Source organism: Hippocampus bargibanti, linkage group LG02 (genome assembly GCF_051943395.1).
Source record: "Hippocampus bargibanti isolate YZ-2025 linkage group LG02, ASM5194339v1, whole genome shotgun sequence".
Classification (NCBI taxonomy): Eukaryota; Metazoa; Chordata; class Actinopteri; order Syngnathiformes; family Syngnathidae; genus Hippocampus; species Hippocampus bargibanti.
Window position 1 is genome coordinate 13460127 of NC_142735.1, and position 14653 is coordinate 13474779.

The 14653-nt window shown below is 40.1% G+C and overlaps 2 protein-coding genes across 4 annotated transcripts in view; one reads left to right on the top strand and one right to left on the bottom strand.

Annotated features, from left to right (window-relative positions):
- The window catches only part of ids (iduronate 2-sulfatase), an 81233-nt gene that overhangs the window by 45764 nt on the left and 20816 nt on the right, over positions 1-14653 (top strand). The gene's annotated exons all lie outside the window — the stretch shown is intronic.
- aff2 (ALF transcription elongation factor 2) overlaps positions 1-14653 on the bottom strand; it is a 127911-nt gene that overhangs the window by 38136 nt on the left and 75122 nt on the right. For both annotated transcript variants that reach the window (XM_088989481.1, XM_088989480.1), the window contains exons 6-10: positions 12841-12927; positions 11476-11512; positions 9995-10055; positions 7749-7803; positions 205-242 (exon numbers count right to left, since the gene is read on the bottom strand). In XM_088989481.1, the coding sequence (XP_088845607.1) occupies positions 205-242; positions 7749-7803; positions 9995-10055; positions 11476-11512; positions 12841-12927 (278 nt within the window). The remainder of the gene's footprint in view (positions 1-204; positions 243-7748; positions 7804-9994; positions 10056-11475; positions 11513-12840; positions 12928-14653) is intronic.

A 14653-nucleotide genomic window follows, 5' to 3' on the forward strand; every position in this document is an offset into this window, starting at 1 on the left:
TAGCGACACCTGTTTCCTTGTGAGAAATGTTTGTGTTGGTGCAAAATGACGGCTGAAGGTATTGCAGATATTTCTGATAATTACAGCCATTGTGATTCCAGATTGCCTGATATATTCACAATAACCTTGAAACACCCCGACTTGTAAAAAGTGCATGCCACATAAACAACATAATTATACAACAGAAAGGTGTGTGTGTCCTACCTCGGCGCTGTGGTTCGGGCTTTGGGCTTGCTGGATACCTGTCGGCAAATGCAGACACGTATGTCACAATGTTCTGCATGTTTGTACCATGTTAAAATTACAATGCAGAGATTTATCAATGCGAAGAATGACATTGTTTATGAAACTGCATTTATTTCCGAAGTGGCATATTTTGCCATTCGTTGAACAACAATGCCGTTTTTGTGCACTTTCAGGATGTGACAATTCTCCAATTTAGACGTCAGACACACCCAGTTTAAGAATTGTAAACAATTAAAACCAAATCAACAAACAGGAGTGATTCGGTGAAATCCAAGATTGGCCCTCATTTCTGCGTTGAGAGCTATGAGAGATTTAGAAATCAATTTTGAAAATATATCACGCTTTAATTGTGAAATTAATTTGTCTCGTGTATACGAAAGTTATTGCTGTGATGTGTGACTAAATTCAATGCCGGTGATTTTTTTAAATTGTTATTATTGATTCCAAAACAAGCAACAAACTTCTATAGTGTGCTTGTGATGTTATGCTAGGGAGAAGATGCTAGTTGAACAGATTTCCAAGCAACGCATTTCGTGCATGGAACATCAAATATACCCCAAACATTTTGAACTTGTGGCTCATTATTACAATGACTATCTTGTTTGAGATTGTCCAGCAAACGGAAATGCTCGTGAAAGGTGAAGTAAGAAGTCAGCTGATACAGATTACATTTTTCCCCATTTGATTTGATATAGCGGTAATATTGACGTCCAGCTGTCCTTTGATGTTGTGGGGAGTCAGATACAGCCATTGGGCAGTCGGTGAGCATCTGTATGGGACAGGTGTGACCTCCCCATCGTCCCGTTCTCATGTCAGCACAAATCAGCTGTGTCGGACGGTGACAGTCACTACTCAATGTCACCGGCTGTGAAATGACTCAAAAGGTGCCATAAGATGGTTTGCCTTTGAGAGCCTCTCGCTCTTAGTTCAGCCTCTGGAGTGCGGAAGAAAAAACTCCACTCTCAACTTAACTCTTATTGCACATTCGTGCCACCCATAGTCCAACCTCAACATCGTGTCCAGTTTACAACATGGTCATTGCTGTGACAGCCACATTTCAAAGTTGGGATTTCACATTCTCATTTTGCCTGTCTCCCGATCTTGTTTACAACAAACACCTTTATAACATAATTTTCATTACATCGACCAGATTGTCCACAAAATAATGCAAAGGCCTCCGTTAAAACAAAGTGTGGGAAGCTAACTGCCACGCGATCTTTCTTATCAGAATCATCTTTAGTGGCCAAGTATGTTGAACACACAAGGGATTTCTCTCCAGTTGAATCATCATAAAATAAATAAATACACACACACACACACACACGCACGCACACGCACACACACACACACACACACATACATACATACATGTATGACTAAATAAATGACAAATAAGTATGGAAGGGCATTCCTTAATGTAAGTGGTACCTCTCAGTAACAACTGTGAGGCAAAGTGCAAAGTATCAAGCAGGGCTAATGATGTGTTAAGTCCCACAACACTTAACAGACAATAAAACATTGAACTGGAGATGAAAAATTCTAAATGAATATTGTTTCCTTTGTTCACACAACTATCATTTAATTTTTGAGATACTGAAATTTTGCTACTCTAAAAAAAATGCAGTCAGGGTAGACATAATTAGTGTGTAATAATGGAAATAATCAACAAATATTGCAATTCATTCTTCCGCATTGTCTTTATTAGTTAGTTTTCTACATGGCTACTTCAGTTACCAAAACAAAAATAGTGATTTTGGTTTTACAGTGTATTCATTTTCATGTGTTAATTAAAATTGAATTCCTATTCGGCCCCTTTTTCTGTCTCTCAAGGAATGAGGTGATTAACGGCACCAGTGCGTTTTGCGGTTCTGATAGCTCGAAGTTGAGCTACAGTTTTGAATCATAAACCTTGTCAGCTGTTTGGCTCAGGGAGATTTGCAGGGTTCATGAAGAGGATCTGTATGGGAATATATCCCACAGAGGTTTAAAGAACAACACTGGCTGCAATTATTCACTTAATCCACTAAACATGGCTGTGGCTTGGATGACAAGTCCGTCGGCTGCAGATATTTGCTCTCAAGTGCCTTAATTATGCTTCATGGCAGATTGGAATCTAAATCCAAATCCATAATGTATGGCTATTTGCGAGGGCAACCACTTCTTACCCGCAGACCAATGTGACCTTAACGTTATCTGAATAAATTGATCACTGATGTAGTGATAACTTCCTAAACAACACAGAAAAAAAACATTGCAATTGTAAATTACAGCAAAAGTAAAAACAAATATTTTGGAAATACTGTCATGGTACATTGGAATTGTTACATATGAGTTGTTCTTCATTATTGTATGTATTCAGGAGGTTCTTAACAATACCTTACCCGAGTCATCTTCACACTATATCGGGCCTTTTCTTGTAGCCTTGGTACTGCAAAGCTGATATAAAGTACGGCAAGACATCAATGACTGCAACATGGAATCGATGCAGTAATATGTCTGGCTTTCTTTTTGCTTTTCTTTGCTCATCTGACTGAGAGACGCTGTTGACCGCTCTGTCACATGCTTCGAGGGGAACATTTATCCTCATGCTCGAGTAAGAAGTACACATTTGTCATAATTATTATTTTATTCTTGGTTGTCTGTTATGTTTTCAAAAGCTCAAATGTGCTCCATCAGTACGGTATAACCGTAATACGGTACACATTGTCATGCATATCCAATAACGTGACAATGAAGACTGTATTCTATTGTGTGGTTGTTTTTCTGCTCTCAAAAAGAAGCTGGGTTAAGCGTGTCAAGTAAGCCGTGCAAGTCTGTATTCACACAGACGCGCGTGTACCGTGGACCAGCAAATGGCTCATTAAATGACATAGGTTGCTTTGATCGCTTCGCCGACATTTGGATAACTGGAGCAAATAATGGGGTATCTGGATAACCTTTGCAAAGTTAGGATAGGCAAAATGAGAAAAGGGAAGTGCTTCTTCTTTGGTGTCCTTTGTTGGAAGGCTCTGTTTTGGAGAAAATTCTCTTGGGAGGGGCTGGGATTGCCACAATGCACAGTCTTCAACCAATACCAATAGTTGCGTTCGAGACACTGACATCATATTTGTTTCTGTAAATGTTCTCCCTTTGCATTGTCAATAAAGTTTATATATCTCTGAGTATAACTCCTTTTGTCGCTGTATCTCGTGTTGTCTTTCCTTTTGAATTCCCCCTCCTTTGTGCATGCTAACAGACGACCGTCCCTTCATCTCAGCGTAGTCTGAGACTAATTGACAATTTTGTGCGCGTTCTTTGAAGTGAACAGCGGCACTTGGTTCTCAATTTTGGATTTTGGATTTGGAAACTAAATAACAAATAATATAACAAACCAAAGACAATATGACAACACAAAGTCACATAGAGTCATTCATTCTTAAGCACTTTCTGTACCCTCTTTTTTAGTACCCGCAGTTTTAGATGAAAGAGGAGAGGATCAAAGCGTCTTTCCACTAGTGAATGTGCACGTCGACTACAAGCTAAATTTTGCTAGTCAATGTGTATTAATGAGGCGCAAAGTCTACCATTTTATCTTAAAGGACAGCCCACGTCTCCGGACAAGTTGTGTCCATAATTTGTAAAATGGCTTCAAATGACTTCTACTGAGTGTATTTTACAAAGATTCCTTCGCATATAGCTATATTTTACGTTTTAAGACTCGCGCTGAACATTCAGGAAGTCTTGTTTTTGAGTTGGTGACGAGTCCTCACGTTACGTCATGAAAGGACCCCCCCCCCCCCTGACCGACAAAAAGACACATTGTAGCAGTCGTTCATCACGTCAACGTATTTTGCTGTACTGTTTATCTGAAAACCTTGATGTTACATCTAAAAGCCGCCAGCAGAGGGAATCCAAGCTCCATGAAAGGAATCTGCTTTGTTACTGCTATGATTGGATATTGCATTCTGGTCTTCAGAATTCTTCCGCAGTGTTACCTCACCTCAAAAAATTTCATGGTGCATTTTTCACAAATTTTTCACCAATCACTCCTTCCAAAAACTGCGAAGCAAACTTTCGTTGATTGCCTTCTCTGAAAATGAAACATAATAGCTCATGTCCCACTCTCTTCTTTTGTTGAAATAACTAACAAGAGAGCTTGTGTTGCCCCTATACCGTAGTGGTAGACATCTCTTTTCTATGCCAACCAAAATATGGAGATTAATCTATTTACACACTCGTTTTAAATCCCATCCAGTCACTTTCACAGGCAATTTGCACTTCCACCCGATTGAAGACATCAGGTGAGGCCTCTCGAGATATTACTTGTTTTTTGTAGAGTGAGCTGACCATCAAACTTGACCATCTGTTACAAGTTATTTCTCCTATAAAAAAAATTCTTGTTTGGTATAATGTGTTAAATTGAACTGAAACATGCCGTTTACCTTTGAAAAAAAAAGAAAAAAATACAGGAACGGAGGCCCAGCTGAACTGACTCAGGGCCAAAGCCAGACCACAACATGGACTGGATGCCACTCTATCACACAGTGAGCGTGAATGGGTCATTGAGTCGAGAATCGATCCCACACCAGTCACGTAAAAATGAACAATGTGAACCTTGACACTGCTTTTAGCAATATAGCCACAAAGTCAAGTATTATTCCTCAACATTTTTTAAAGATGATATTGTTAAAATGTTCCTGTAGCGGAAGGAGATGAGAAGAGGAAGGGCAATAAAGGGAGTATTACACACATTAGATGTGCAAAATAGCGCTTCTCGATAGACCATGCCACTAGGGAATATGTCATTGCTTAGCAGCAGACTCATTTCTCGCCATTTTCAAATGTAAACATGAGCTTTATTGCTGCTCCAGTCATTAAAGGCGTGACTTGATGGACAGAGACTGCATAAGGGTAGCAAGGGTTCATGTGAGCCATAGAACCAAAGCAATGAACTGAAAAGGGTTCATCAACACAAATGTCCCCTTCAACCCCTCCCCCCGCCCCCTCATGTTAAACAAAACAAACCCACCCCATAGTACCACAATGAAGTTTTCCAGGAAACCTAATTATTTTGGGCAGATATGAACTAGACATGGCCCGAGTCGTGGACAATTTTACCAGCTGCAATTCAACTTTTGTAGAATGCCAGAGCGTTTTAGTGTGACCTTGCTTTGACCAAGGTGATCTGTCATCACAGAGAGAAATGTGCAGTGAGCTCGAGACAAAGGACATTCGTCTAGTGGTAATTGGGTTGGTGTTTTTCTTTCAGCTTTTAAAGTCACCAGGAACATCTCTCTTCTTGCCTTCTCTCTCTTGTTTCTCTCTCGCACTTCCTTTCCTCTGCTTCTATCAACCCCTCTTTCCTCTGCTCCTTCTCTCAATTCCCTGCCCTCCTTCGTGTCTTTGCTCGGTGCAAAAACATATTCATCATACTCCTCTGCTGCCCTCACAGCACCGCGCCGCAGAATACTAATGACAGTGTGTCTGTGCGTGAGAGGCTGCCAACATTTGCACAACACACAAGCATCTGTGTATTTCATTATGAATGTATGTGTGTGTCGTGCTTCGCTAGGGGCTATAAAAGCTTGATAATACACCATGCACTCATTTGCTATAAGCCTATTAACTGCATGCACAGAAAAAAATGCCATTGGATGCCTCTGTCAGCCTCTCGCTTACGTCTGAGTAGCCTTCCTTCTCTTCATCTCCTCCTGTTATCAGTATATGTCTGCTCCGTCTTTGTCTCTCCAGTTCCTCTTTTTACTTTCTATTCTGTTTCTTCTCTCCATATCCATCTTGCAGTGTCGTGGTGGAGGCTTAAAGCAACAGTTGAACAACTTTAGAGATATTCACTTTATTTCTCAGGGTGAGCCAGGAAATAATTTGCATGTCATGGCCGCGGGTTATAAATGTGGGGATGCAAGGAGGGAAGAGATATACCAAGCACCTCCACTCCCCCAAGTTAAAAATAAATAAAGACATAAATAAATACCATTCATGCTTCCCAACAATAGTATCTGGTACACACCCGGATAAAACATTCAGCGTTCGATCCAAATCATTTTGACCTAATGTGATACGAAAATGCACATTAAAACTTGGGGAAAGACTTTTGAAGTGCACTTAAGCTCCACTGTAATCAAGCACATATAGATGACATGATTATGGAAGCCACTTGCCACACTTCTATCATTAAAAGATCCACTTTCAATGTGATTACAAAAACTCAAGCCACTAAAGAGGCTACAACCTGTCAGCATTTATAATTACAGTCTTAATCATCCCGGAATTATTCAATCAAACAGACAGTTAAGAAGGGATGAGAGGAATCAGCATATTTTCATTAGGATTTCATGGCCTCTGACAAGCACTGATGTGAGTGGTGAGGGACACTGGACGTTCTCCTCCCCCCTGTTGGCATCATGAGTGCACTAAGAATGTGATTAGAGCAGAGTGAAGCCTATTTTGGGGTTGCAGGAGGTTGTTTTTTTGAATGAATGAATGAATGAATGAACACACAAAATCCTAAAATCTGAAACCAGAAAAAAGGGGGGTATAACATTCAGACTCCACACAGATGGGCTGAGCCTTTTATTCATCTATAACAAAAAATGTTTTTTTTACATCGCCGCTCTCTTAAAATTCAATTGTGCTGTCTGTGCTGTACTATGCCAATGTGAGAATTTGTAGATAACAGTATTAATTCAAGTTTTGTGACTTGAGTACGCTTTGCTATTTTGCAGATGCAAATATCATTGGTTTCGGAATGAATTTGACTTATTAAAATGTGCACAGATACACTTGTCTCTACAAAAGTCGTCGGACACAACGCATGAAAAATAAGAGAATAAGTGAGTCTTTTTTTTTTAATCCAGATCATCCACCCATCCATTTTCTGAACTGCTAATCCTTACACTGGCCGCGGGGCTGCTTGGCCTATCCCAGCTGTCTTTCGCCAGCCTGAGCTGGTTCCCAGCCAATCGCATGGCACACATAGACATATAACCATTCACACCTCGGACCCGTTTCAAGTGTTTTGTCCAGATCAGTGCCTCTAATTGTGTGATAACGATTTAGCAACGGGTGCTTTCTTGGTCAAGCATGACTCGCGAAGAATGGCTGGGGTAGTTTGGTGCGGAAGAATTTGAGAGGCTCAACCCCATTCAAAATCTTTGAAATAGAGATTGTGAGCCAAACTATCTCGTTCAACATCAGTGCCCTCTGGATGGAAGGACAAAGATCCCAGAGAATACTTGACACTGTGCAGCCAGTACTCGTAAATGTTTGCAAATTAAAATGCTGATTGCAAAGGTATGCATGATTCAACTGATGACATGAGAAAGGAAATTAAAATTCATTGTGGATGAATGCTTTCAGTTAAACTAATTACACAGATGTTCAGACTGATCAACAAATCAGTCCAAAGAAGAATTGGTTGTAATTGAATGAAAGACAAATGGTGGCAGACCAAGGTGACGGATAGTTGTGATAAATGGATCGACTGCAGACCGGAGGTGACTCACCTGTTGCCCTGCCTCTTCCTCATCACTGCTGATCTTGAGGTCATCCTCCAGCATTCTGCACAAAGACAAAATAACATGTAATTGCAGCCTTGACCTCAACATCTGCGTGACTCAGATTAAATACAACATTGTTAGCTGCCATTCCCTTCAAAGTGCCGTCCCGGCAAATGGATTAATTGCATTGGTAAAGTAGCGCTGACTTGTGTTAGGGAATGAGGAAGAGAACGGTGGATGAGGCACGGCGGTGCAGAAAAGTGACCAGATGTGGCGTTTGGGAGAGAGAAGCCAGATTGTTTTTTCACCTGGAAACGTTCTATGCTGACAAGTGCTGACCTGATGCCAAAACTTATTTGGTAACAAGAGGCTATGCTGAGAGGAGAGAGCCCACTGAGTCCCAATTCACCTTGTAATCAAGAAAAGGTGCTTTTACCCTCCATTTGCAGCAACATAAATATATGTACAATTAAAAACAACATGTACTTGTGCTTGTGTGTTCGATGACCTCCCTGGTAGCAAATTATTCTGTATTTATGTGCCGTGCATTGGAAACTTTCCACGTTTTATTGCTTTGTATAAACCATTCACGCACACTACTGTTATTTTAAGATAGCACTGCTATTGTTATGACAGGAGAATCCCCTAAAGGGATTTTTACTGCCTCGCGGACTGCTCTCTTCACTGCTCTCACCCACGAAAAAAAAACACCCCCCGGTGTTGTGGTGTTTTCAGATGGGACCGTGCGAGTCGTGAATGAGTGAAGCACATTGAGGAAAGGTTCACAGATAAGGGTGCAGTGCGGTACATAGGCGATGATAGATATATTTGGATGAATGAAAAATGGAGCAATACTTTATTTCATGAGAAGGCACAGATGGTAGCATGAGATAGGGAGGTAAAATGGAGATGATCATGACTGGAAAAGCGGTGGGCGGGATCCCAGAAGGATGCAAACACGGGAAAATGACATAAGATGCAAGGAACAAGGAACAAATGCAGAAAGAGTATTGAATCTTACACAACTGTTGGCGAGTGTCTGTTAAACACACCTCTAAAGAGAAATTATTTTGGGATGCCTAACCAGCAAATCAAATTGATCAGGTCGATACTCATGTAAAGATTGTTGATGGGAGTGTAATGTCGAATAGCTTGCATAGAAACGACCAGATAAGCTTGCCGACAATTGGCACATTTTTACTCGTCTGATTACATTTCACAACCAATGATGTTAATGAGCAGTTTCTTAAACCGTACATAAGCATTGGTTAGCAAGTTAGAATGGACGTATTCTGACTCGGACAAATTTGCGTGATGTTGTCGCAGTATGACTGGAACAAGAGTTTGACTCTTAAGAATCTTAAAATAGGACTTCACCTGTTAAGGAATATTCTATTATGTGCGCCTTTTCTTGCCTTGCACGTTCTATGTGAAACAGATTTAAAATAGGCCATTCATTGAGGGTGTGCCTTGTACATCAAAGTAGCAGGTAGAGCAAAAAATGGAGGATTTAAAATTTCTGTCTTTCAAAGTGTCTCAGCATTTTCTCCAAACACCCTCTGTTGACCTGCCCCCACTGGTTACAAGGAGTCTTTCTTAAACGTGTTGCTTTCTTGGGGGGATGTAATCTAAAAGGACAATTGCTCCAGAAAAAGGACCATAAAATATACTATAGAAAAATGTGACGTAAACAAGCTCATATTGACAGATGTTTTTGATTCATTGATTAAAACCACGGGGAGGATTTGCTGGCTTAAAGTGATAAATGTAAATTCTAAACTGATAGACGATTCTTTTCCACCTTTAAATGCATAAAATCGGACTCTTAATTTAGACTTGCGATACTGCAACTATTCAAAAACATAAATTGGACATCTGTGCTGTTTGGTGGATTTAGCATAACATTAATTTTGCAAAAACAAAGTCAATATACCTGTGTGGCAGATTTACAAGCGGAGATCCCTGCCTTTCCAATCCCACCCAGCCATGAATCTTGCTGTGTGGCTATGAGAGTGAAGTTGAGTGGGCTACAGCCAGAGATGTTGCAATATGCCCCCGGCTCACGTTAAATTAATGTAGCTGCACTTTCCCGCTCTGATCCCCATATTTTTTTTTTCTTCCCCTCCCTCTCTCTTACCGGCGCTGAATTTCATCCAAGAGTCAAACTTCATTTTACTTTCAGGGAATCATAACTTTGGGTCAGAAATGTATTTGGTGTGTATATGTGTTTAGAGTGATAGAAGCATACTTACGACTTTTGTGGTGCGGTTGGTGGTTTCACAGCTGACTTGCTCGCTGATACAGTACATCGCTCTGTAACATAAATAGCGGTAGTGTGTAAGCTCTCAGTCGTGCAGGAGTGGTCCATCGATGAAAACGTTTCTTCAGCCGTCATCTGTACTTCTTTGAAGGTGTTGGATGCTATGACCTATCATAGCAGGGGTCTGGCACCGCCACCTCTGGACAGTAGGGATATATATATATAGGGCCAGAGTTACCAGCAACATTTTTGTTCGCTGACAAAGCCTCTTGGATGAGAAGCGAAATGTCCGACACCTTCAAAAAAGTACAGATGACGGCTGAAGAAACCTTTTCATCGATAAATATCTGTAGGATAGTTATTCACTGCATGCCAATTCATTATTAATCTGCATGTTTGTTTTGTGCGAGTAAAAGTAAGAAAAAATTGCTTAAGAGAGTATCTGATAGTTATCACAACCCCTAATGATTTAATTAAAAACGTATCATGACTTTAAAAGAAGAACCTAAAAATATAAGGGAAGGTTTTTTTTTCTTTTTTTGTTTCTTTTCACCAGTTGATTTCCTTTGTCATTTGACTCCCCACTGTTTCTTTTCTTGATACTGTAATTTCTTTTTTTCTTCCTGGTTATTGCTTTTGCCAGCTCCTTTTGCTCCCTTGGGTTACAAGAAAACATTTCCTTTGCTGACAGTGGCATCCACGTGAGTCAATTCCCTTTTTTCGTGCCTCAGAGACATGTTTTGTTGGGCCTCAAAGACCCAAATCTGCTGTTTTGTGTGTCAATTATTTGTTTCAAATGAGTCATTGATTTAGGGAGCGTAGAGGTCTGACTGGTAACAGGTAAATCAAATATCAATCTGTTCTCTTCTTTCTGCCCTTAAGAATTCTGCTACATCATGGTGCTTTAAGTGTGCTGTGGGATTGTCGAACTGCGCTCCATCATACTGACAGATGTTTTCTCTGGTGTGATATAAAATGCAGTTCTTACACCACTGCTACCCACAGCAGATCTTCTTCTTCTTTTCCTTTCGGCTTTTCCCCATCGCCACAGCAAATCAGTGTCCTCCATCTTTAGAGGTTTGATGCTACCCACAGCATATATTGTTTAACAAATACTTCCTTGACAGTGACAATTAAAACACAAATAAATACTACTTTGTGGCTTAAGTTTAATTTTTTTCAGTGCTGATGTGATTATTGATTTAAATAGAGCAACAATCTTCTCTTAAACAGTGCAATTAAAAAGTGAAGCTTTTTTTGCTTGTCAAGAATGAAGCAGTTTTTGAAACTGAAATTGTGTTTATTAATTTTAATTATATATTGTCCAAAACCAAATATTGAAAAATCCCTGTAATGGGGACTGTCACAATATATTTGGAAATGGTAACGTAAAATTCGACATAGAATCTCCAGGTTAACATCAGTGAATGTTGATGAATCTGAAGCAGCACGTTGGCTTTAATGCTTACTTACTCTGTGTGTTGTAACTTGAGGTCACATGCTGCGACTCCTAGGGTGATGGAAAAGAGATGAAAGCAGAAACAAATGTGTTTAAGGAATGCACCATTAGACGTAATTATTGTAGTTAAGATACTTTTACTTTTTCTCTACAAATAAAAAAGTGTGTTATACTGTATTTAATCTCTGCCTGTGTATTATAATTTATCTTCAATAGCTGTTTACTCAGCCTCACGGCAGACTTAAAGATGTGGCCTTGCCATGTCAAACACGCACACTAGCGAGAACATGCAGCTAATCTCAGAATATATATATAAAATGATGGAGTCCCCAGATGAGGCAGTCTACAAGACTTCATCCAAGGACTTTAAAAACGGTGAGGACTCTGAACTGTTCTCCAAAGCATATGTACAAACAACAGTCAGAACACATAACCACACCAGGAGTCGAAAGGAGACTACCCAATCGAAGAGGATTGTTACCAGAGCCCAAGATGTGTGTGGAGATGAGTCAGACTTCATCTAACCAGAGAAGTGACATTCCTGGCTGGCTTCTGCAGCGCGGATCGGATCGAGATAAGGTCCACGCTTTTGACTGGCCTTTTGGCTGGCACCCAACTCTGTGCACCCGATCCCTTCGGCCCTTCCAACAGGTGGTGAGCCCATCATCATTTTGTACTTTTGGACCGAGCGTAGAGTCAGCCAGCAGATTTTGGCTCTGGTCACCTACTTACAACCTGCTTGCCATGGGCCCTGCCAGGGGCGGAACGCCCCAGACAACATGATTATCAGTGGAACACTCCCCTACCTCCATTGGAGTATTCTTCTTCTCATTCATTCATTCATTCATTCATTCATTCATTCATTCATTCATTCATTCATTCGTGCATTCGTTCATTCGATCATTCGTATTCTAGACCGCTTTATCCTCACGAGGGTGATGGGGATGCTGGAGTCTATCCCAGCTGTTTTCGGGCATGTGGCGGGGGACACCCTGAAGGGGTTACCTGCCACTCACAGAGCAGACAGAAACAAACAACCATCTCTAATGACACTCACACATAGGGATAATTTAGAGTGGTCAATCAGCCTGCCATGCATGCTTTTGAATGGTTGGATTCGGATAAAACCCACGCAGGTCCGGGAGAACTTGCAAAGTCTACACTGAGAGACCAGACCGTGATTTGAATCATCTCTTTCTTCTTCTTTTTATTATTTGTTTTCAATGTATTCTTAAAAATGACTATGAAGAGACAATTCAAGATGATGAAGATATATGATCTCTGGGATACTTCAGTTGGCACACGCTCTGGATTGCATTCTATTTCATCATACTGTCAGTCGTTTCTCACGAAGGTGAAAGAAGCAAAACCTCACTAACCTTGCTTGGAATGGGGAACTTGGTTTGATCAGCTTTTCCAGGAGTGTGAATGGCCGTAAGAGGGGGTGGCCAGGAGTGAGTCATCTCCTAAATATAAATACATTTAAACACATACACTCAGAAGCAAACATATTATTTAGGGCATTTAACAATAATCCAATTTATTGTTATGGCCCAAACAAACAATCGCTTAGACTTGGTATAAATTCTCACAGCAATTTGTAATTCTAATGTGATTTCTTTGTACAACCACTTAAATGCAGAAGAGCAGTGGTCGTGGTCAATTATGATTTTGTAGACTCACCCATATCTGAGTGGACTGTATTATAACTCGCAATGTAAAGTGAGAAGTGGATTGGGGGTTGGCAGCACTCGCAGGGATCTGAGCATGAACTAATAGCAAAGGGTTCCGTGTCCAAAATAAAAGCTGACTGCAGCTGTTTGCATTAAGTGCTAAATGCTGGCATTGCTGCTCACTCACTTCAATTCCATGCTCAATATGTGGGAGTTTCAATTAATTAGTTAACATAATAATCAGTGATGTATGCATGCATGCATTTGTGTGTTTTACTGTGACTGTGTTAATTTTGCAATGCTATTTCCAGTGCATATGAAGATTTGGTTACAAAAAAGACAATATATTAAACGATCTAAACTAAAGTGATTTTATGTGTAGTTGTATTAAGTTCATACTGTCAGTCACGATACTGACGAAGACGGAACTATACACTGAAACATGTCAGGTATTTGAACAGCTACAATACACTGTCTGTAAGAAAAGAATCTGTTTTAAATTAAAAAAACGATGATTTTGTGTGATTTTATTAATATAAATATATATATATATATATATATATATATATATACACATTACTCAGCAATATGGTTCGTCAAGCAACATTGGATTGGATATGCCTTTATTAGTCTCACAGTGGAGAAATTTACATTTCACAGCAGCAAAGTGATGAAAGGAATGAAAGTAGTTCACTTTCTTATTCAAATGCATCCCTCGTCATCAATTTAAAAAAATTAACAACACACATCTGCCACACCGTGTCCGAGAACGACCCATAAAGGATCACTGACGTCAGAGCTTATCATCAAGCGTCTCCTCACTATGGCGGATGACTCATCAGATGAGTCATGATTATATCAGAGTAGGTACATGTGTGAGCTGTAACATTTAATCTATTTAATTAGGGACTCGATATCATGTGCACCGTGTGAGTGTCGTGCATATGTGTATGCCTGCAATTCTTGTACTCACAGTTTCATGTAGATTCTGTTGCGAGGTGATGCTCTGACATGTGTGCATTATAAAAATTACTTTGTTTTTTTTTTGTTGTTTATGCAAATATGTGTCTTTGGATGATGTGTATTTCCTTCTATACATGTTATGATTACCGCTACCTTGATGAGTCAGAAATGTTCCCGCTCTATTTCTCTCTCCTTCATGTACACACCGACTTGTATATCAAACGCTTATCATCATTAGCATTATGCCAGTGAACAGGTGCGCATACAGTTAAGAATAAAACAGCTTCAAGTCTCCCCTCTGAAGAATTGTTCACTAATTATATCTGATACCTCTTCTTGTTGTGAAGTGAGTTGAGTTCAATGCCACCATAACATGTTCATATCAGGAAACAAACTAGAAAACTGGAATACGGCGAGTATTACATAAATTGTTGTTCTTCCCATTTTAGCCATGTTGAAAAGGGAATGCTGGAGGTATAGGTGTGTGTACCAATGGCTTTCAAGATTCTTGGAAATAAATGAAGGAAGGAAGGAAGGAAGGAAGGAAGGAAGGAAG